The 23,425-nt window shown below is 41.1% G+C and overlaps 2 protein-coding genes across 4 annotated transcripts in view; one reads left to right on the top strand and one right to left on the bottom strand.

The window, feature by feature from the left end:
* Window positions 1-463: 463 nt before the first annotated feature.
* On the bottom strand, window positions 464-8,270 carry DDX5 (DEAD-box helicase 5). The gene is made up of 13 exons (XM_040244965.1): window positions 7,916-8,270; window positions 6,584-6,749; window positions 6,302-6,398; window positions 6,085-6,218; window positions 5,903-5,968; window positions 5,524-5,665; window positions 5,279-5,439; window positions 5,005-5,177; window positions 4,569-4,679; window positions 4,252-4,313; window positions 4,100-4,159; window positions 2,617-2,841; window positions 464-2,429 (listed from the first exon to the last, which is right to left on the bottom strand). The coding sequence occupies exons 1-13, from the start codon at window positions 7,957-7,959 to the stop codon at window positions 2,026-2,028; spliced, it is 1,845 nt and encodes a 614-aa protein (XP_040100899.1). The 5' UTR covers window positions 7,960-8,270; the 3' UTR covers window positions 464-2,025.
* Window positions 8,271-8,862: 592 nt separating this feature from the next.
* Window positions 8,863-23,425, top strand: part of CEP95 (centrosomal protein 95) — a 36,436-nt gene continuing 21,873 nt past the window's right edge. For all 3 annotated transcript variants that reach the window (XM_040244962.1, XM_040244964.1, XM_040244963.1), the window contains exons 1-6: window positions 8,863-9,006; window positions 10,554-10,682; window positions 12,222-12,329; window positions 14,797-14,907; window positions 19,085-19,190; window positions 20,522-20,637. In XM_040244962.1, coding sequence (XP_040100896.1) covers window positions 8,988-9,006; window positions 10,554-10,682; window positions 12,222-12,329; window positions 14,797-14,907; window positions 19,085-19,190; window positions 20,522-20,637 — 589 coding nt within the window. In that variant the 5' untranslated portion in view covers window positions 8,863-8,987. The remainder of the gene's footprint in view (window positions 9,007-10,553; window positions 10,683-12,221; window positions 12,330-14,796; window positions 14,908-19,084; window positions 19,191-20,521; window positions 20,638-23,425) is intronic.

Genomic DNA, 23,425 nt, shown 5'->3' with positions numbered 1-23,425 from the left:
TGTTCTACCAGAGGGCCCTTGAGACCCTTCCAGAGCTTGTGACTCCACACTTCCACTTAGAAAATACCAGCCCCGAAAAAAATTGCCCCAAAAGTGGTACAGCCCAGATTAAAGAAAACGGTTTATTTCAAAACGCATTCTAGTTCTACTTCCGACTTTCCTATAAGTGGCCAAGACGACTAATCCAGGTGCAAGAACTGTATTCTACTAGAATACCAGGAAAAGGCAGTTTATGAAGAGGATGGTCTAGCAACTGAGTTAAGAGAACACAGGAACAGCGACAATTCATCGCGTTAATGTGTGACAGGTTCAGAAAAATCTTCCATACAACACGCGAAAGTCAAAGTCAGTAGAACAGTGTATATGAAAAGCAACTGTATTAACTGCAAAGCTGGGCAATATTAACGTGTTTTCCACTCCCAGAAAACACACGAAGCCTACAACGCAAATAAATAAGAGAGAATGGGAAGAAAAATCACATTTATTAAGACAACCACAGGCTGGACACAACACACATGCTAAAAAGTGGACTGTCTTTTAAACTTACTTCAAAGGTAAATAGTTTGTTTTCCACAGCCCCACAATCATTCCAGTGTTTACAAATTCAAAGGCTCACCTTAGACATTGAACAGTAATATGTAATACTCCAACCTACCCCAAAAGCTCCTTTTAAGAGTCATAGTGAATGACTAATCATGCTATTGAAAACTGTTAGGTTACTAGAGGGCCAATCAGTTTTCAATGTCAGTCCTAAAAATGCCATTCCTTGTCTTGTCCCTGGAAAATTCTAGTTTGTTTTACATTTTAGAGGTAAGGCATTAACACCAATTAAAGCCTCAATAACCACAGTTTAAATGAAGTCTCATAAAATCCTACCCTCTCCTTGCAAACATGAGAAGACATTCAAATGAAGTATTAAGGTTGGTGAGACACAGTTAAAGCTACTCATCAGATCTTTTCAGCAATCAACCCATGTTGACCCTAACAAAAGGACCTATATCATAGTCACTGTGCTTTGGGTAATGTGGCTTCCTCTAGATTAACCTGTTAAATTTGAGGATGTCTTTCATCCTATTCTACATTTTGAAATCCTCCAGAGTTCCCTCAATTACTGGGCATTCATGACTCCTAGTTTGACTATTTAAGAGCCCCAGGAGGCCTATGAAGACTAGCCTTTCTCTACTACCCTGGCAGGAGAACACAGAACATGATATCAATCTTAAGCTTGTGGCCAACCATCTTCAAGGGTGTAGTCTTTCAGCCTCAGTAATTAATAGTACAGCCCGGAGCAAATATAATCTCTCTCTCCAAAGTTATTTGAAGACTTTTCCCAAATCACAAATTTGCAAAAGGAACAAAGTCATCCATATTTTCACTAAGCAATCTGAGTTAAGGGTGGGGCTATACACTTGTTTCCTGTTTTAGTATCTCCTTTCACCATTTAAATGACTATTTAAATGACTCACCTGATTTGGGGAGGCACCAAAAGAAAGCCTTTATGCAATTTAGCTAGAACTGCTAATCAACCTACATCAATTGCATTTTAGTCCATGCAATAGGAATAGATCACTTTAAGAAGGGCCTTCTCATCTCCCCACTTCCCAAAATGAAATTATAGAAAGGAGCAGTCAATTTTAGTTTTATGACTAAAAAAAACAAAAGACCATCTAAGCAGTTTTACATGACATTATATACGTAAAATAAAGTACCATTTCCACTTAATTCAGTCTTCAAATATTTTTTATTGGAAGGCCATGCATTGCCTTCATTTATTGTATTTCAAATCACTGTACATTTACTTTTGTGAAAACACTGCCTGCATTTTCTAGTACAAAAAAAACCTAAAAATTGTTTCAGGAATGTAGAGAAATATCCAACTTAAATAGCGAAAAAGTGCACCATAATTACTGCTGCACTGCAGTCATTTCTGCATTTCCCATGTTTCTTAAATAACTATCTTGTCTGATAACACACAATATAAAGAGCAATTATGAAAAACAGACATTTACATATACTTCTAAAGTCTTATTGAGAATATCCTGTTGGCATCGGATAACCAATCATAGGCGCAGCTGCAGTAGCAGGATATGCATATGCCTGTTGGTTCATACCATTGTGCATATTTGGAACGTTACTTCCGTATTGCTGAGTGCTATCATAACCGTTCTGGTAAGTCCCTGTTGGATTACCAGTCCTAAAACTGGTCTGTATACCAGCAGACACGAAATTACTTCCAAAGCTCCCATTGGTGTAATTTGCAGCACTGTAAACACCATTCTGAGTTTTTGCCCCAAAATCTCTCTTAAGCAGACTAGAGTAACCGCGGTCATAATTTTCCCTGTCTCTAAATGTATTAAATCCACCCCTTTTGCCCGCAGAGTATCTGTCCCGCCGGTCATCCTTCATGCCTCCTCTACCCCTGGACCGACCTGTCAAAAAAAAAATTGCCAACTGGTTATTTCCATGGAACCAATCATTACTAACACAGAAAAGAATTTGGTAGCTCTATTTCAGAATATTTTCTCAACTCCTTTCTGCCCTCACCCACCAATCCCATCCAAATGGACTTGTTGACTCCACAGCCATCAACACATCTTTACCAAAGGTTGGTCTTACCTGAACCTCTGTCTTCGACCAACTGAAGCAACTTAGGATTAATTGCTTGATTAGCTTCCCGAAGCACAGAGATAAGGTCGCTCACTTGCTTTATATTATTAGGTGTAAAGAAAGTGTATGCTGTGCCTGTTTTGGTACTGCGAGCAGTTCTTCCAATTCGATGAATATAATCCTCTGAGGAGTTAGGGTAGTCATAATTGATGACAAATTTCACATCTTCCACATCTGTAAGGTGTTGCAGTGTGGCAAAATAGCAATGTACAGGGTTTTGCACACCACAACAGCCAGACCAAAAATAAAAAGTTAGACAATTGTATTCCCAAGAAGGTATGGGCTGCAAAAAATACAGTTAAAATGGTTATCCATTCCCTGTAGGAACACCATTGAGGTTGAAAGGGGGGAAGAAAAAAAAAACAAAGAAAAAGCACACGTCATCTGTATACCTTATTACCCACCCAATGATGGAGCGTGTCAAAAGGACGTGTGTATTTCCTAACATTCCCAAATTAGCAAGTCCCCTTACAGATCATCAAGTGACATCTGAATGCTTCTGCGCAGTAGGGCCACTTAAAAGTTCACAGCAACCTCCTCGTGTGCTCTCATTTTGAGGACCTTTCATCAAAAATGTACATGGTCCTTTGCGTTACACACTCATCAGAAGTTCAAAATTCTGGCCACACTGCTTGTCTTGCCAAGACCTTACAACCGCAGCTGCAAGAAAAACATACCTGTCCCCCAAAAGTTGTTTTTATGCACTGTGTCTCGTCTAGGCAAGCGCTTCCAAGAAGCCAGGATTCACTTGAGAATGTGTCTCTCTCTGGCAGGTCTCGACATGACGACTACTGTGTAGGTGAGGGAGGAACTTTCAAAGCACTGCTTTTTTTCCCACTGACTACGTGTGAGAAGTTGCTCCTGCTCTAGATCTTATGTGCCAGTACTCACCAATTTGTAAAAGGCTTTTAGTACCTTTTAAAGCTGCTCTCTCCATTTCAAACTTGAACAAAAATTTCATTGAACATTGAAGTTTGGAAATATTTCTTCGACATTTCAGCAAACTCACTGAAACTCAAAGACCCACAGATCACAGTAAACAGTTTGAAACAATGCTGTACCATGGCAGTCATGCAAAGCATGGGACAGAAGAAATACCACGGCAGTGAACTGTGAGGATAACTTCCATTTTTTTCCCCCGGAGAGAACAGTTTACGGGGCAGAGGTGGTATGTTCTGCCTTTTGAAGATTACTGGCACACTTTCAGCTTTTCACCTCTCTAATCGACTGGAAGCAGCCAGCCGATCACTAGTCCTCCATCCCCCTCGAGTCCTCCGATTGTCATGCCTAGGCCTTGCCACAAAGACTGCACCTTTATATGAAAAAAACTTAGAAAAAATGCAGAGGTTAAAGAAAGCAATAAACTTTCTTTAAAAAAAATTATATGGGTATCTTCTGGGAAACCAAGCCATGAATTCGAGTTTGTACTAACCTAGCCCTCTGGAGGCCACATCTGTAGCAATCAGAATAGGAGCCTTTCCATGTTTGAATTCTGCAAAGGAAGGCACATATATAGCCATCAATATGAATGGTATTCCAAGCCTTTGGGCAGTGGGGGTGGGACCCCACACTTAAAATACTTACCATTTAGAACCCAGTCACGTTCCTGTTGACTCTTGTCACCATGGATACCCATGGCAGGCCACCTAAATTAAAGAAAAGTTACATTAAGAGACTGGCATTTAAAACCTTGTAGATTTTAACCATGTGCTTTAACTGTTTTGGTCACAAACCCTTTTAACTCCATCTGAAATAAGGTATACAGTCTTTCCTATACACGTATACTACCAGATAATTTCCATCTTTGAAACTCAGAGCTATCAACCCTGATTAAACTTTGCCCCTTCTCCTGAACTCAGCTCTAATCAATATCTGCTTTAGTGGAGGACAACCACACATACCCATCTCTCCTCATTTTTCTAGTGAGTTCATCACATCTTCTTTTGGTTTCAACAAAAACAATGGTTTTATTCTCCTTTTCACTCATGATCTCTTCCATTAGACGAATAAGCCTTGAAAGAAAAAATATTCTCTATTTCTTAAAATGTCCATGGTTATGAGCCAAACACCAACTTTTACTCACAGGGCTACAAGAGAACACCTGCTTAACCCTTTTAACCGTTCTACCCTTTACCCTTAAACCACAAGACAATACTCTTTCTGTTAAGAATAATATAAAAAGTAGTGATAGCCAATTACCTGAAGGAAGCAAAACAATTTTGAGCATGACAGATTTCAAATTAGCATTTAGATTCCACCCAACTAAAAGTAACTTTTAAGATAACTTGTGAAACAGTGACTCAACTTGTAAAGCTGTCTTCATAGTTAGTCACTTACTTTTCATCCTTTTCTACGTCATGACACACATCCACAATCTGAAGAATGTTGTGATTTGCACTCAGTTCTAGTGCACCAATGTTTATATGAATATAGTCTTTCAGGAAATCTTCAGCAAGCTGTCTTACTTCTTTTGGCCAAGTAGCACTCCACATTAGGGTTTGCCTATCAGGCTACAGATTTTTAGATTAAAAAAAAAAAAAAAGTCATTGTATTTCAAGAACAAATTTACAGCTTAGTTTGAAGACATGACAACATTTAAAAGGGCACTCACTCTGATCTGGTCCACAATCTTCCTTATTTGGGGTTCAAATCCCATATCAAGCATTCTATCTGCTTCATCAAGGACAAGGTAGGTGGTTCTTCTTAGATTGGTTTTCCCACATTCTAAAAAGTCTATCAGTCTTCCAGGTGTTGCAATACAGATTTCCACACCTTTAATTAAACACACAACAGTTACCATGACATCCAGAACTTTCTGCATGATCAATGACAAATAAAACCTTTTTGGTTACATACCTCTCTCCAAATCACGTATCTGTGGTCCCTTGGGAGCACCGCCATAAATGCAAGTAGACTTCAAGCGACATGCTCTACAGTATTCAGCAGCTACTTGCTGCACCTGTTGGGCCAGTTCCCGAGTAGGTGCCAGCACCAAGCACTAAGGAAAGAGAAAGTGGAACCCCTTTAGGAGACCCCTGAATTCTAGTTTTAAAGTGCTAATTTACTGTTGCTACAGTAGCAGATGATTTACATTGTCAATACCCAAAGCAGCTTTGTCCCTTCCTACACTGGAAAGCATAACTCTCTATATAAAACCACAACAATTTTCTTTTGCTGTATATTCTACAAATCTCTACACTTTTAACCAAGTTAAGAGAATACAATGTACACTTACAATAGGCCCATCACCTCTCTCTAAGAATGGCTGATGATTGATGTGGACAATGGCAGGCAGCAAATACTATACAAGAGAAAAGCAAACAAAAGAAGTCATATTAAAAACACTTCTGGTTTCTTTTAATTCCCAACCCATTTTCTTCAGGACCTGTCACCTAACTCAAAGTTCCCCAAACTTACAGACAAAGTCTTCCCAGATCCAGTTTGTGCTACCCCAACCATATCCAATCCACTCAGAGCAACTGGCCATCCCTGAGCTTGAATAGCTGTGGGTTCAGTGAAGTTCTGCCTTGCAATCACATCCATGACATTTGCTGTAATGTTAAGAATTAAGTAAACATCAATAATGCCATGAGAAAGGGATTTTTTTTTTAAGGTGGGGAAAAATAGCACTTACCAGGGAAGTTTGCCTCATAAAAATTCAGGACTGGCTTTGGGCAGTTATGACCTCTAACTGTAATTTCCTTGCTTCTTCTGTATGTCTCTACCTCTTGCTACAAAAGAAATTTAAAAAATTCAGTTATATCTCATGAGGACTCCCGCTAACTAAGCACACGACCAACACATCCCTAAGTTAATAATTATCTACATTAACATTCCTTTAAGTTTGCAAGACATTTCTAGTCAAACTTAAAAGTCACTGAGTTACAAGCTGAAGAAACCACATGAAATTACTCACTGCTGTACGCCTAGCCAAATCGGGGTGTTCTTGATAAAAATTCTTCTCAAACTTGGGCAGCTCATCAAGATTCCACTTCTTTTTAACCAGTTTCTCTCCAGGGTTTCCAAACTTCTTTCCAGATAAGGGCCCTGCCCTGCTACCTCCGAATCGAGGGGCACCAAACCTAAGATTTGAGGGAAAAAACTGCATTTTCAAACATGTATAGACTTATTTGACCATTCCTGCGCACATGATACACCTCAATGGTGGAAGTGCTGTCCTCTGGGATGGTCATTCTTTCAAAAGCCACAGTTAGTACTACATCTCCCTCATTTCCCGTTATACGAAGTACACACCATTGAAAACAAATCAACAGCCCAGGATTTACTAGGTCGGAAACTGACCGGCCAAGCTCTAGGAGTTGAAATACAAGGACAAACAACAGCTGGTGGATACTACTTTCACACGAGCAAAAGAATTAAATGCCTAAAAAAACCAATAAAGCAAAAGCTTAACACAGATGTTACTTAGCAGCTGTCCTGAACCAAAGAGCTCTGGTTTTAATAGGTAGCGGAACAACACAGGTAGTGAGTGCAGAACACGGAGGGTGGCCTCGGGGACAGTTAGGCAAGCCAATCGAGTTGGGGGGATCCCTCAAAACGGCTTCCTACCAAAGTAGCAAAATTATATAACGAAAGGAAAACGAGGAGGAGGAGCCGGAGACTACCGGGGGAGGAGTCCCGGCCCGGGCGGAGTCCTTCGGGCGGCGTTCCCGCTGGGGCGGCGCTTCCCCCTTTGTCTCGCATTTCTCTCTGCGCCACATTTTCTCGACGCTGCCATTTTGAGCTCCTCCGCCGGGCGGGGTAACAAAGGCGCCGCCGCCATGTCCGCCGCCGGCATTTTGTACCCACGGCTCGGCCACATGGCCGATTCCCGCGGCACCGGCCATCCTCCAACCCTCGCCGCATTAACGGCTTCGGAGGCGGCCCCCTCGGCACCCACAGAACCCTCTAATTCCTTAAAACTCCTGTAAGCTTATATCTAGTGGTGGCGACTTCGCCTCAAAGCGCTGCGCTTTCCTCCCCTCGAAAAATGTGCTCGAAATTCTCCGAACAGTTGCCAAATCATCAAGGCCCCGATACCCCCGCCAAAACAAAAGGAATCTTGAGGACCGTTAACATGAAAACTCCAGGTTTGGACAAATAACAAAATGGCGCAAGCCCTTTTCGATGGCGGAGGCCCAAGAATAGTCTTTAGAAGCCGAGTTCCCCCCGCCACCCCACCCCCGCAGCCCTCATCGGTCTCCCATCCCCCACCCGCCGGGCCTGACAGGTCGGTTCCCACACTCACCCTCGATCCCGGCCACGGTCTCGGTCACTCGAATAACCCGACATGGCGTCAATGGTTGCGGTTGGCGGGAAGCGAAGCGGAGAGAATCGGGTGCGACGAGTCGCTGGAGGTGGCTCCGGCGAAGGCAAAGCCTTGCGGGGGTGGCAGCGGCGGAGGGACGACGATGACAGAAGCCAAGGCTGCCCAACAAGAGACCGGTGGAAATGAATGAGGTGCCGGCCGCGTCCCGGCAGCCGGTTTTATAGCCTGGCCCGCCTCCTCCGCCGCAGAGAATGCTGGGAGCCGCTCTATGACCTAATCACTCCGCCCCTGCGCAGAGGTGTTAACGCCGGCCGGCGTTCCGGGGTCCGCCATTTTCTCGCCCCTCCCCCCGGGCCCTTTGCCGATTTTTCGCCCCTTTCAAGGCTAGGACCCGCCCCCACCCCGCGGTCCTCCACTGGGATGCCTCAGCCTGCACTCTCTTGACTTCACCTTTTTCTGGTCTTTCACACTTCAGGGAAACCACTGCGCCCTTTTTCAGGTCTAGCCCAGACAATAAAATGTCCAGCCCAGGTCAACTCCCTCGGTCCCCTTGAAAATGTTTACGTCTCCAAAGAGCCATTACTAGGGGCGACAGGAAGGCGGAGCCTGCCATTGTCACGTGGCTGCCCCGCCCGCCGAGTGAGCGGGACGCACTACTTCCCCAGTTGGCGTCGGCGGAGGAGTACAAGACGAAATAGCTCACCGGAAGTGCCGTGCTAATGCCCTCGGGAAATCGGCCGGGGCTGTTGGGTGACCCGAACTGTCAAACCCACCCACCCCAGGACCCCTGGGCGGGAGCTGGCTGGTGAAAAATGGTATCTAGAGCTCGCAAACCGCCACCTCGGCGCGTGCCGCCAAAGGAAGTACTCCCGCGGTGACCAATCAGCAGCGAGAAACCGTTTTAACGTCCCTCCCTCCTTCACCGCACCCCTTCCCGGCACTTTCGTTTGCTTCGTCTCCTGTCAGCCCTGGGTCTGCGCCGTGCGGCCCTTTCAGGACGCCGTCCCGCGCGCGCCCGGCTAGGAGTCCGGCGGCGACTTGCCTCCGCGACATGGCCGGCTCAGAGGCTGGTGAGTCTCTGCGTGGAGCCCCTTTTGTGTGTGGGCTCAAGTCCCCTTTCAGTCCAAGTCCTGAACGCCACTCCCCATCTTATCTTGAGGCTTCGGATGGGTGTGGGTTGCCGGCGAGGCTCGTGAGACAACCCGGTCGTAGTTGGCGGGTTCTCTAGCTGGGGCTTCTTAGCCCCGCTCCCTGGCACATTCGAAGTTGTCGAGCCTGATTTGGGGCGGGGAGAGAAGGGCCCTGTGGCGAGGCCCGCAGCACGCGAGCATGTTGGCTGTAAATGATCAGAAAGTGTCTTTCCCTAGACTGGTGTTTTCTAGGGAGTGTGCCCTCTGCTCCTGCATTGCGGAACCTGAGGCTGAGTGTTAGCACTCTAAAAATCTATTGTCATCCCAAAGCGGAATAGTGGTGGATTTTCCCGCTTCAGTGCTTTCTACGGTTACCGGCTTTCTGTAGCGCAGCTTTTGAAAAGCTAGTTGGTTGGGTTGTCTAGGACGCTTTCATCTTTTTTTCCAAGACAGCGTTCAAACCAGTTGTCATGGTTTGATCTGCTCTAAGTAATGGGCACTGGGAGGGGGAGTAAAGGTGCCTTGACACGCCCACACATACACATGTTTATTTTTAGAACATACTGAAGATAACGTGCACAATAAAAGAACTTGCCCCTTAATCGCCAGTTATTTCAGGGAACAAGTGTTTCAGGTTTGCTACATTACCTTTGGTTGAGAAGCTCTTGAAATAATTTGGCTAATCCCAACGGAGGGGTGATACACAGGAAACTTCGATAGGGTTAGTAATGTGCTAGCTCTGAATTTAAAGGCGTTTTTATGAATTTCCCACGTCTCTTTTCATATACATCAAGTATAATTAAAAATAGAACTAACAAATGCAGTAGTGTTGGTGCCATTACTCTAGTTCTTCACAGGCTAGATTAATCACCACCTATTTGGGCCGCAGAGAAATTCCAACTTGCACAAGATAATTGGGTTAAAAACATGACTAATGCTATAGGGAATTTGAAGCAACATCCATTAATTAGTTTCTAGTAGCCTGAGATTTATCATTAACAAACTGTCTTGTGACATCCTGTTTACTTGTAAATGTGTTGAAAAAACACCTACCTATGGTTAGTAAAATGAGATCTGTGGTAAGTAACTTAAGATTTTAGGTTGCAGCAGTGAAAATTGAATTTGCCTCATAGTTTTGACTAAATTGAAATAACAGCTTTTTGGAAGTCATCCCAAGAAATTAAGTACAGCTTTTCAAAAATCACGTCTAGTTCAGTGGTTAGGGCTCCACCTTCCAGTGTAGAGGATGCAGGTGTGATCCTTGTTAAGGGATTTAAGATCCCTTATATTGTAGGGTGTAGCCAAAAAAATTATTTTTAATTGAAAAAAAAAATCACCTAGGAGAGTCTTCAAAATTCTCTAACAATCAGATTCCTTATCTTCTATTGAATTTAGTGTCTGTGTTTGTGGAGGTTATTTTTTAAAGAAATGTGTTTGATTTTTTTCTAGTATTAGTTAGACTAATCTTTTCCCCCCTTTCCCAACAGAGTGGATAACTATTGCCAATAATCTTCTTTTGAAATGTCACATACACCTGAGGATTCGAGAACTAGAAGACTGTGATGCTAATGTTTTTATTGCTCTTTATCAATCCATTTTGGGAGAAAAGGTACCAGGTAAGAATGCGTAAAAGCAGGAGTAATAGTGTCTATATAGTGTCTATATCTTATGCCAGATGTTTCTAGTGCTTTTTAGTTGGATCTTATATATAAAGTCTTGAGATTTCTCTTTGTATCTTTTTATCTAAATAATAGCATTCATTGCCTTAATAAATATCTTAGGAGACCCACTTATAGTAACTGCCTTGGTCATCAACTGGTTTAATCATTCATAATGTCCTGTGAAAGTCACACCTTCTCTGTAAATGTACCTGCATAGTTTCTAAGTGAAAGAAAGAAAGTGAAGTCGCTCATTCGTGTCTGACTCTTTGCGACCCCATGGACTGTAACCTACCAGGCTCCTCTGTCCATGGGATTCTCCAGGCAAGAATACTGGAGTGGGTTGCCATTTCCTTTTTCAGGGGATCTTCCCAACCCAGGGATTGAATCCTGGTCACCCACATTGCGGGGAGATACTTTACCGTCTGAGCCACGAGGGCAGCATGGGTTCTAAAATTGAATTTGAAGACTTGTTGAGTCTTGGTATTTAACCAATGTTATGGATAAGAATTGTTGTTTGTACTGTGTTCCTGGTTGAATATCTCAGAGTCCTTATCCATAGATTGCTCTGCTACTTCTCTATCTTTGTATTGTTTATAACTATTAAGCACTAAAGCTCTGTACAATCTCTCTTCAATCCATTGTTATGAGTCAGTGCCCTCATCACTTCCTGGAACAATGGGATAGCCTCCAGCTGGTATCTTTGTTACTAGTCTCTTAGAGTACAGAAGTGAAGTGAAGTCACTCAGTCGTGTCAGACTTTTTGCAACCCCCTGGACTATAGTCTACCATGGGATTTTCCAGGCAAGAGTACGAGAGTGGGTTGCCATTTGGGCATGTAGTTATTGAATCAGTCTTTTAAAATACTTATTTCATCTTTCCCCAAGACAGTTATCTTCCTCAATACAAGAGGAGAAACTCCAAATTTAAGTTGTTATTAAGAACTTTGTGCTCTGATCTGTACTGATCTTAAAAGCCTTTATGCCAGTAATTCCCAATAGCTTGCTTTAACAGCACATATATGAATTCTCCTTTCACACCTGTTATGGGTTTTTTCCCCCTCATGGAAAGCAGCCTGGGGTTATGGGTTAAAGTCCCAACTCACAGGTTCTCTCTTGTTAGAGTATTAGCATCTCCTTGAATTTATGGATCTATTTAGTTTTCTTTAGCATGGCACTTATTATGGAGCATGTTCATATATGTGTTGTGTATGTATGTGTGTGTGAGTCGCCCAGTTGTGTCTGACTCTTTTCAACCCCATGGACTGTAGCCCACCAGGCTCCTCTGCCCACTGCAGTTGGTTGCCATTTCCTTCTCCATATATATGTTGATTGATTATATATTCAACCAATAAAGATTCCACTTTGTGGAATTCAGGTTCTGTTTATCTGTATGTTATAGCCCACTCTGGGCAGAGCTCAGAAGCCTGGTCAGAGACAGGTAGATGAAAACTTGGACTTGCATAGGATGCAAAATTACATAGTTTTTTCCCCACAGATCTCATAGCTATTCCCAGGAATCAAGAGGATGAAGCTCACAATGTACAAGCAGTGATTGATTCGCTAGCTTTGGATTACCTACAGGTCAGCCTGTCTCACATAACAGGTCGGTATGTATTAATCATCAGATAATTTTGCATTTTACTAAAATATTTTGCTGGATAGAACTTGGCCTTGTTTTACCAAATGAGTAAGGTTGTGAAATAGACCAAACAGCAAGACTGAACCAAGACAATTCACTGGTATAGTTAAGACAACATCCTTAAAAGCTTTTCCAGGAGAGTCATACATTGAGTTTGGGATAGGTCTCAGAATCCTAGCTGGTAATTTGAACTGTGTTGTTTTGTTGTTACTTCTTTATAGTTACCATTCTGTTTGTTTCTAGTAACTAAAAATTAGAGACACCTGAGTGTCCATTAATAGGGACAGGTTAAATAAATTACTATAGTTCCTTATAGGGAACTACTCTATAGCTATAAAAGATAATTGATGATGCTCTTTATATATCAATAAAATGTTCCATATTTGTGAAATGATCTCATATATTGTATGAGAAAAATATGATGTAGTTATAATGCTGATTTGCAGAATATGCTATTATTTGTAAAAACAAATTCAGAAGTTATATGCAGTTGATTGAATGCAGAAGGACTCTCTAGAAGTACATGTAAGAAAATTAATTCTGATTGCCTCCAATGAGATAAACTGGACAAGGGTGGGATGAGATTTTTCATTTTATACCTTTTACACTTTTTAAATTTTGAACCATGTGAGTGTATTACCTGTTCGGAATAAATAAAACTGTAAATTGTTTTTCAGCCTTTTTCCAAAACAGTATCCATACTTATATTCAAAAGCCAAACATAACAAATTCATTTGTAAATCTCTGTTTTGGTAGATAGAAAATGAGGGTTATTTCAGTAAATTATTTCAAGCTAATGAACAGAGGAAATTTTGGAGACTTGAAACAGTAACCTGAATCACTAACAGAAAGTGTGTACGTTTCGTCCTTTGACAGTCGTTAAAAGAGATACATGTTAGTCAGGATGGGACATTTATATCTTATTTTGGTAGTGATAAGAGCAAAATTTTACAGAAATACTGTCTTTAAGTTTTTTAGTGTAGTTCAAGGTGAGTAAGTGTGGTAAATTAGTTTGGGGAAAATTCATTTTGAGGGATAATGCGGGGACTTCCCTGTTCTTTGGAAATGGCTTTCTCTGCCAATTGGGCAATTTTTGGTATTTGTATTTACTGTATAAACATACCATATACCAAGATTGTGTCTGCTTATAGAACTTCTGGTGTGTGGAGTTGCCTCTAACAACTCACCCCACAGAAAGTTGCAGAACTGCTTACCTCCTCCAGTAGACAGCAAAGCAGCTTTTTACTTGTGTGCTGTTTAAAGCAGTTTCTCCTACACGCTGAAGCACTGCTTTCTGGCGGATAGTCTTGTTGCTGGGTTGGCAGAGTATGCTCCCCATCCTGGAAACCAGAAGTCTTGGATATGTCCTTGGGGTATGCTTGTGTATCTTGTTAAGCCAGAAAACACAGGGCTTAAAAACAAAACAAAACATAGGGCTTAAGATTTCTGTTTAGTTGTTTGAAACAGAAAAAAAACTAACATTGACTGTCTTTACTGGAGTGTTGTAAAACATCAAATTCCTGGTTTAGTTTTTTTGTTTTTTTTTTCTGCATCATGACTAAGGTTATGAATGACTGGATTATGTCAAATATCAAATTTCCACTCTGCCTCTCCCATGCTTGTTTGAATTCATGCCAAATCTAATCTCCCAAAGGACAGCCCAAGTGTGTCAGGAGTTTTAAGTTCCATCCATACCTCAGGTTGCTCAGAGTCCATTTTAGGTGACATTAAACATGTCAATTTTTCATGCTTCTGCAGCCCATTTCTTGTCAACATTTCAATTTAACATTTATTTAAAATCTATTTGAGCCAGGTACTGTGCTGGAGACTTTAAACAGTTAGTTTAAATGTTAGTTTCTAGGTATTAAGTTGGTATAATGGAAGGTAAGGCTGGAGAGCTGGGGGTAAGGTGAGATTAAAAGGAGTTTTATATGCAGGGAAGCGGCTCAGTTTTTAATTAAAAAATGGTATAACGTGTAGTAAGTAAATAGGAGTTAACAAATTTTAAAAATTAGGAATTCCTGATGAAGGTATCTGAAGTTTGTTTTTGTTTTATATTCTTTACTGCTGTTGTCTTCAGAACAAGGCATACCGCCATCATTCCATATTCACCAGGCTAATAAAATTCAGCTTAATTGTTTTATACTTTAGTGTAAATCTTACAGGATGAAATTCACTTATTTTGCTTCTTCATAAATGAAGGACTGTGCCAATGAATTACCACCCATAATGTTTAGGACTACATTTTTCAAATATAATCAAGTATCAGGAAATTGATACTTGTAATATTTACACTATCATTTTTTCTTTTGGGTTAATTTATAATCCTGTGTCCTGAACAATATTTTTACACTGGTATATCCATTTCAAAATCATGAGGCTTTCAATTTCTTGGTTAATTTTTTTTAATAGCCCTGTATTCTGTGTTCAGGAGAAAATATAGTGAAAGGAGATAAAGAATCTATTAAGAATCTTCTAGAAATATTTGATGGGTTGCTGGAGTATCTTACAGAACACATCAGTGAAACATCTCATGAGAAAAGTAAGTTTAAGAATAAAATTTGGCTTTTTTATATTCTGTTATCTCCCTTTTTATCTTTTATCTTTTTGCCTATTTTTGTCCTTAGGAATTAGAGTCACTAATACACTGTATCTGACGAATTTAATTGTAAATTAAATTTCAGTTCTCACTGTTGAAGTGGTTGAAAACTCTTATCTAATCATCACATGCTTTGTCAACTTGGGTATTGCTTGTAAATTACTTTAAAGCTAATATATGATAGGAAGCTAAATCTAGTTAAAATTGCTTATTGTCCTATTATTACATGACATTCCTTACTTAGTAATTCCCATGTTAGAACTGCCATTTTTGGGTAAATTTGAATATTGCCAAGGCATCAACAGAAAGAGTTGGTATGTTTCTGTCTTCAGCCTACACCTAGGTTTGTGACAGCTTGAATATTTTTTATTTTACTCTTCAGGTAATTCAGTTCCCCAAATTGTAACACTTTGTTGTGTGAAATTTTGATTTTATGTTTTTTTATTGCTATATTATTAATATTTTCCAAAAGTGTTCTGGTTATATTTAAACTGTATCACTAGTGTATAGGAGTTATTCATAATCTTTGACTCCATAAATCCCATTTCTAGGGATTTATCCTGAAGAAATAGTACAGAAGAAAGTTAGGGACTTCCTTGATAGTTAAGTGGCTAAGACTTTGTACTCCCAATACAGGGGCCTGGGTTTGATCCCTGGTCAGAGAACTAGATCCCACAGGCTGCATTGAAGATTGAAAAATCCCAGGTGCCACAACTAAGACCTAATGTAGCCAAATAATATAAAATAAATTTTTTTATAAAAGAAGTGCTTAGAGTTTTTCATGCACTGTTACTTATCAATGGGAAAAAAAAAAGGACCTATACGTCTTACCAATTTGGACTGATCAATAAATAATACAGAAGTGCATACAGGTTTCTCCTGCCTCCTGAGAAACCTGTATGCAGGTCACGAAGCAACAGTTAGAACTGGACATGGAACAATGGACTGGCTCCAGATTGGAAAAGGAGTGCATCAGGCTGTATATTGTCACCTTGCTTATCTAACTTATATTCAGAATACATCATGCGAAATGACGGGCTGGATGAAGCACAAGCTGGAATGAAGATTGCCAGGAGAAATATCAATAACCTCAGATATGTAGATAACACCACCCTTATGGCAGAAAGTAAAGAGGAACTAAAGAGCCTCTTAATGAAAGTGAAAGAGGAGAGTGAAAAAGCTGGCTTAAAACTCGACATTCAAAAAAATGAAGATCATGGCATCCTGTCCCATCACTTTATGGTAGATAGATGGGGAAACAATGGAAACATTGACAGACTTTATTTTCTTGGGTTTCAAAATCACTGCAGATAGTGACTATAGCCATGAAATTAAAAGATGCTTGCTCCTTGGAAGAAAAGCTATGACCAACCCAGACAGCATATTAAAAAGCTGAGACATTACTTTGCCAACAGAGGTCCATGTAGTCAAAGCTATGGTTTTTCCAGCAGTCATGTATGGATGTGGGAATTGGACCATAAAGAAGGCTGAGTGCTAAAGGATTGATGCTTTTGAACTCTGGTGTTGGAGAAGATTCTTGAGAGTCCCTTGGACTGCAAGGAGATCAAACCAGTCAATTTTAAAGGAAATCAGTCCTGAATGTTCATTGGAAGGACTGGTGCTGAAGCTGGAGCTCCTGTACTTTGGCCACCTGGTACGAAGAGCCACCTTATTTGAAAAGCCCCGGATGCTGGGAAAGACTGAAGGCAGGAGGAGAAGGGGACAACAGAGGATGAGGTGGTTGGATGGCATCACCAACTCAATGGACATGAGTTTGAACCAGCTCCAGGAAATGGTGAAGGACAGGCAAGCCTGGCGTGCTGTAGTCCATGGGGTCGCAAAGAGTCGGACACAACTGAGTGACTGAACAACAAAAACATTAATATACAGTGAATAATATATGACTCAGAATAGGTTTACTATTGTGAAGTTATCCAAAACAAGTTTTTAGCAGCCATAGCGATTTATATCGGAGAAGGCAATGGCACCCACTCCAGTACTCTTGCCTGGAAAATCCTATGGATGGCAGAGCCTGGTGGGCTGCAGTCCATGGGGTCGCTAAGAGTCGGACATGACTGAGCGACTTCACTTTCACTTTTCACTTTCACGAATTGGAGAAGGAAATGGAGACCCACTCCAGTGTTTGTGCCCGGAGAATCCCAGGGACAGGGGAGCCTGGTTGGCTGCTGTCCATGGGGTCGCACAGAGTTGGACACGACTGAAGCGACTTAGCAGCAGTAGTAGCAGCAGCAATTTATATAAATTCTAGTACAAATGAAGACAAAAAATGGGGGCAGGCTCATGATTTCTTAATTCTCACATTGTTGGTGCTGATAATTATGCCATGATTATAACATCTGAAATTAGTCTTAAATTCTTTAGAGATAGTTTTCTATTTTTTATCCTTTTTGCTGAAAAGATTTAAAAGCATATAGAGATAAGGCCTAGAAGGAAAGTTTGAAGGATACCCCATACTGTATATTTCTTTTCATTTTAATATGTTAAATGTCAACCTAGGAACACTGGGAAGAGTCAAAGCTGCATGCCATATTTATTGCTCTCAAAGCTATACTCAAGTTAGGGAGAGTGCCATAAGTACATACGATAAAAAGTGTAACAGAATTGGGAGGGAGTGAATGACATACAAAAATAAGCCTGACCTAATTCAAGCTGCCATAGGTATTTCAATGCTCTATGGTTTTCTAGTCATTTTAGCAGCAAAAGTAAGAGGAAAAAAACTTCCTGTAGGAGATTGATTGATTTGAAACGTTCTAGAGACGGCAGTTTTTTGACATAGTACTTGATTACAGGTAGTGGGGGATGATAATGGGGATGGAGAGGAGGACAGAACTGAGAGATACTTATATGTGAGGCTAGTAAAAAATGAAATGCTGAGTGGGGAATCTTCCCGGGGAGGTCAGGAGGCTATGGTGAGCTTAGTGCTGCTAGGAGGGAGTTGCTCTCATGGAGTTGGAGAATGTTTTCTGAAGTCTGCTCAACTTTGCAGGTCCAGATTTATACAGCAGTATTACCTGGAGCTGATCAGAATCTCAAAATGCCAATTAATAACAGGAAATATTTATTACTAGTCAAGTCAGGTATAGGGCAGTTTCTTCTGAGCTGGCATTATCGTTTACCACTGAAGAACGAGGAATTTGAAGGCAAACTGTGGACTCGGTGCTGCTGCCCACTGTATGACTAAATTTCCACCCTCATATATGACTAAGCTGTAGTTTTCTCCATCGGAAATTCTTTCACGGTTGTAGGAAAGGTTAATAGATACACATAAATGGTTTAGTACTGAGCCTAGCCCAGAGTTACTACACAATGAATATTGACTAACGTTGTTAAAATGTTGTTTGGTGAATATAGAAATAGAAAAAAGTAAGAAGTGGGATGAGAATAGGCAGACGGGTAGGTCTGAAGTAGGAGATTTCACCCACATACCTCCTGGAATCACTCCCTTAGTTACTGCCACTGTGAAAATGTATTTCTCTAGTATGTTGGGGTAGAAAAAAAGGTTGATAGTCTTCTCTTTTTTTGGCCACTCGGTATGGCATGTGGGATCCTAGTTTCCTGACCAGGGATGAACCCCTGCAGAAGTGAGAAGTGCAGTCTTAACCCCTGGATCGCCAGAGAATTCCCAAGATTGATAGTCTTAAGGAAAATTTCATCCATGCCCTGATGTGGTATCTCTCTTTGGCTAGGGCATGACTGTCTGGGAGCTTGAGTTAGGCTGACACAGTCATGTTTTTCTGAAGCTACACCCTAGTCATTCTGCCTCAGACATCCCTTACAGATAGAGAGGTATGAAGAATGCATGAACCTACCACCTAGCTTAAAGAAGAAAACATTGCTAGTACAACCGTAGACTGCTTAGAAAGCAGCACTTGTGTTGCTTCTTTGTTGCCCAGGTAGTGCATGCTCATTGCAAGTAATGATCTGGCTCCTGCTTCACTCTCACAGGTACCTAGTTGACCAGTAAGGGGTTGAGGGTGTTTTGCTGTCCTTACCTCTATGCTTGCCCTGTAGAGAAATAATTGCATTAACTTGTTTTTCCTTTTTTTAACCTGGGGTGGGTTTTTTTTTTTTTGGTATTGTTTTTATCTGTTCCAAACAGGTGAAACTGGACAGGGTTCTAAAGAATCCCATCGAGGAGACCCTTTGGAAGCTCGAGAAAATACTAAAGAATCCACATCATCATGGAAAAGAGTTTCTTTTGAGAGGTAGCTCTCAATGTCTGTGAATTTAATCAAAACAAGTTCCTTCTACTAAGAATTAAAATTGCACACAGTATACCAAAATGGCAGCAAAAAACAAAGCTAATGTGAATTTTACTAACTTCTCGTGTTTTAAACCTCCCTGAGAGAGTTTTAAGCACCTTGAGCTATGTATAATCTCAGCATTAACCGCCTACTTAATTTAAAACATTTCCTTGATCACCGAAGTAATTTATGTTCCTTGCAGAATACTTGGAAAATACTTGGAATAAAAAAGAAGCAAAAAACAAAGAATAAGATGAACTGTATCATTCAGAACTTAACTGCTTATTAACATTTTGTTGTAATTTAGTCTTTTTAAACTATATTTTGAGATTTAGTCATATTGTCTGTATAATTTTGTTACCTAAATTTTAAAGTTTAACACATCTTTTCCTAACTTGATGAACAATAATGATTTTTAATCACTGTATAACATACTGTGTGAATGGGTGCATCATAATTTACTAAATCACTCCTCTTCAGTAGAGGTAGTTTTTTTAATATATATTTATTTTTTAAGGTGATACATACTTTAATTTTTCTCCTCTTCTCATATATTTAAGCTGTATTCAAAGTCAAAGACTATGAATGATATAGGGTGATTCAAAGTTGCCCCATTACTTTCCCAAAAGGCTGTGAATGTTGGATGCCCACCAGCAGTATAAACGAGCTGGGTGACGGCGCTAGTGGTCATCCACCAGTATTATTGCCTGTTAAATGCCAGAGTTTCATAGGCAAAATGTAATGTTGTAACAGGCTTGATTGTACTTCTGCCAAGTAGAGGTTGAATATCATACTAAGATTTTCTTTTAAATATCTGATTATCATTTATTTTGTGGAGTTTGTCAGTGGTTTGAAAAGCACAAGCAAAGCCTTCTTACGTAAATACAGCACATTGTGGAAAATGTGTCTAAAGAAGACTATCAGAAAATAAATTTCTTGACTTAATTTTTCATTATTAGATTAAAAAATACACAAGTGCAAAAGTTAAAACAATAGAAGGATGTTTAGTACAAATTTAATATCCTGCCCAGATTCCCTTCACACCCCTAAAGTAACCAATATTTATTGTTCTCCGTGTGTCTTCTCTTATACATTTAATCCTTGACACTTTATACAGTGCTTTTCCCACCATACATATATCAGATAGGCAGCAAAAGGGAAAGTTCCCTTTTTCCTCACATAGCAATGACCAGTCTGAGCATTCGTAGGCAGGCTACTTGAAGCAGTTCTCGGGATCCTCTCTGGAGGGGCCCTTGTGGTCAGGCCATGAGTAAGTGAGGAAACTCTTTCAGGTATTCCTTATCGTCTGGGGCATTGGGCTCCTCTTGGGATGGAGATGAAGCAGAATCCACTGGTGAAATAATTAGACTTGGAGACACAGCACACACCTTTTCTCTAAGAAGTAATGGTGAGTAATTAAACTTTAAATATCAGTTATTATTCAGCATACAACTATGAAAATACTTAGGGGTTTTTAAAAGTTGATAAGAATAGAGAGCCCTAACTGGATATCAGAATTGAAATTCCAGAATGCTACCATTACCCACTAAATATGAACAGTGGTCCAAAATGAGTCAAGTGGGAGTCCCAGGTGCGTGGGCAAATAAATGTATGTAAGTTTGTCATGTAATATGTGCAGCTTCCCATGTGGCAGTAGTGGTGAAGTAGCCGCCTGCTGATGCAGGAGACACAGGAGATGTGGGTCCGATCCCTGGGTCGGGAAGATCCCCTGGAGGAGGGCATGGCAAGCCTCTCCAGTATTCTTGCCTGGAGACCATGGACAGAGGAGCCTGGTGGGCTGTAATCCCTAGGGTCTCAAAGAATCGGACACGACTGAAGAGACTTAGCCTGCGTGAGTGCACATGTGGGACTTGATACCCTAGGAGGAAAATCCTGGATGCAGCTTCACAGTTTAGTCACATTTAGAATACCCACTAAGCATAGTTTTCCAAGCTGGGTGACTCATTTCTCTCCTAGCTTCAACCAAGTCCGTACATCCAGAGGCAGTTTTTCTCCCAGGCTCAGGCCACATTTCCGACAGTCTGCTGCTTATACAGGCCCGTTTCGAGCCTCTCACCTCGCCGTCCTCCAGCCATCCCACTTCTGTTCTGCTCGTCTTGGTTCTCTTGCTCTTTTCTTGTCATCATATATTGAGTTGGCCAAAATATTCATTTGGGTGTACACAAGATGGTACAGAAAAACTCGAATAGACTTTTTGGCCAAACAAGTTTCTTTTTTTTTGGCTGTGCTACACAGCTTGAGGGAATCTCAGTTCCCTGACCAGGAGTTGAACCTGGGCTGCAGGAGTGAAAGCCCGGAATCCTAACTGTTAGGCCAGCAGGGAACACCATATAGTTTCTTTTGTTGGAATACTCTTCCTCTTTGTCCCTGGCAGACTCACTCTGTACAAAGCCCGGCCTCTGAGGCTCTGTATTCCCACAGTGGGGTCTCCTTGCCTTGTTTCACTAACACCATTCTCAACATTGCACAGTCACTTTCGAGTTTGACGTTATGTAAACTGAATTGCAGGGACAGCAGCCACCTCATACGCATTCAGCCAGTATTTGTTCAGTACCTTCCCTGTGCCCGACAGTGGTGATGCGGCGCTAAACACACACACAACTCCCTTCGCTCGTGGCACGTATATTCCACTGGTGGGGGCGGTCAGTAACTAAGACAAATAAGTGTAGAAGAAAATTTTCATATTTGTCTTAGTATCCCCCAAACTAGGAAAACATCAGGCCCACAGTAAGTTTTTGGAGTTGAAGAACAGGAATCGTACAGTTGAATGAAGTACATTAAATTATGGCAGTCAAGGGGCCCACATTCTCTTCCAGACGCTGTACTGGCTGTGTGACTTAGGACAAGTCCCTTGTCTTTTCTGAGCCCGTTTCTTCCAGTGTGAAGATAGAGAATTCAACGAAAGCATCCCTGAAATTCTGCACTTCAGTACTCTTAATTCCAAAGAATAGACTCTCCTTTCCAAGGAATTGTGTTCAAAGAGCCTGAGCCTGGGAGGTCAGACAGTAGGCCATAGACATATACTTGCCACTAAGGTGGGCAAAGCAGCAGAATACCAGAGTCAAGTGTAGGTAATCAAGAAGGTTTCTTCAAGGCGGAGAGTCAGATGAAAGGGATGGTGGTTTTAGAAATGCTATTCTGTGATAGCCAGTGCATGTAGAAAGGTTGTATCTATAAAAAGTGAATTTCTTGTTTTCAGATTTTAGCTATTCAGATGAAACGCAATTCAAGGGAAAAAGAAAAGGTTGAGAGAAAAGCCAGGCTGAGGTGTTTCGGTTTGATATCATATGGTGGCTTCCTTTTATATTGGTTTAAGTCATCAGATTAATGTCATATACATTCTTAGCCATCTAATTCAGACTTTAATTCCCAGATTGTAAGTCTTTATTGCAGTATAATTGACATATTATTATACAGGTATACAGTATGATTCTTTATTTGTGTATATTGCAAAAAGAATGCCACAGTGTATCTTGTTGTTCAGCCACTCAGTCATGTCAGACTCTCTGTGACCCTATGGACTGCAGCATGCCTGGCTTCCCTGTCCTTCACTGTCTCCTCGAGCTGGCTCACACTCATGTCCATTGATCAGTGATCCCATCCAACCATCTTGTCCTCTGTTGCCCCCTTCTTTTCCTGCCCTCAGTCTTTCCCAGCATTAGGGTCTTTTCCAGTAAATCAGTTCTTTGCATCAAGTGGCCAAATTTATTGGAACTTCAGCATCAGTCCTTCCAATGAATATTCAGGGTTGGTTTCCTTTAGGTTTGACTGGTTTGATCTCCTTGCTGTCCAAGGGACTCTCAAGCGTCTTCTCCACCATCACAATTGGAAAGCATCCATTTTTGGCATGCAGCCTTCTTAATGGACCAATTCTCACATCCATACATGACTCCTAGAAAAACCATAGCTTTGACTAGATGGACCTTTGTCAGCAAAGTAATGTCTCTGCTTTTTAATACACTGTCTAGGTTTGTCATAACTTTTCTTCCAAGGAGCAAGTGTTTTTTAATTTCATGGCTGCAATCACCATCCACGGTGATTTTGGAACCCAAGAAAATAGTCTGTCACTGTTTCATTTTTTTCCGCATCTATTTGCCATGAGGTGATGGGACCAAATGCCATGATCTTAGTTTTTTGAATGTTGAGTTTTAAGCCAGCTTTTTCACTCTCCTCTT

Source organism: Oryx dammah, unplaced genomic scaffold, assembly GCF_014754425.2.
Source record: "Oryx dammah isolate SB20612 unplaced genomic scaffold, SCBI_Odam_1.1 HiC_scaffold_8, whole genome shotgun sequence".
Classification (NCBI taxonomy): domain Eukaryota; kingdom Metazoa; phylum Chordata; class Mammalia; order Artiodactyla; family Bovidae; genus Oryx; species Oryx dammah.
This window is presented reverse-complemented; position numbering and strand designations above follow the sequence as displayed.

Bases quoted from the DNA above. Each gene is read 5' to 3' on its own strand.
- DDX5 (XM_040244965.1), bottom strand. From the start codon at position 7,959: ATGTCGGGTTATTCGAGTGACCGAGACCGTGGCCGGGATCGAGG. The intron at 5,178-5,278 runs GTGAGTGCCCTT...AAAAATCTGTAG, and splicing joins AGATTGTGGACCAGATCAGA to CCTGATAGGCAAACCCTAAT. The intron at 4,160-4,251 runs GTAAGTATTTTA...CTTCCTTTGCAG, and splicing joins ACGTGACTGGGTTCTAAATG to AATTCAAACATGGAAAGGCT.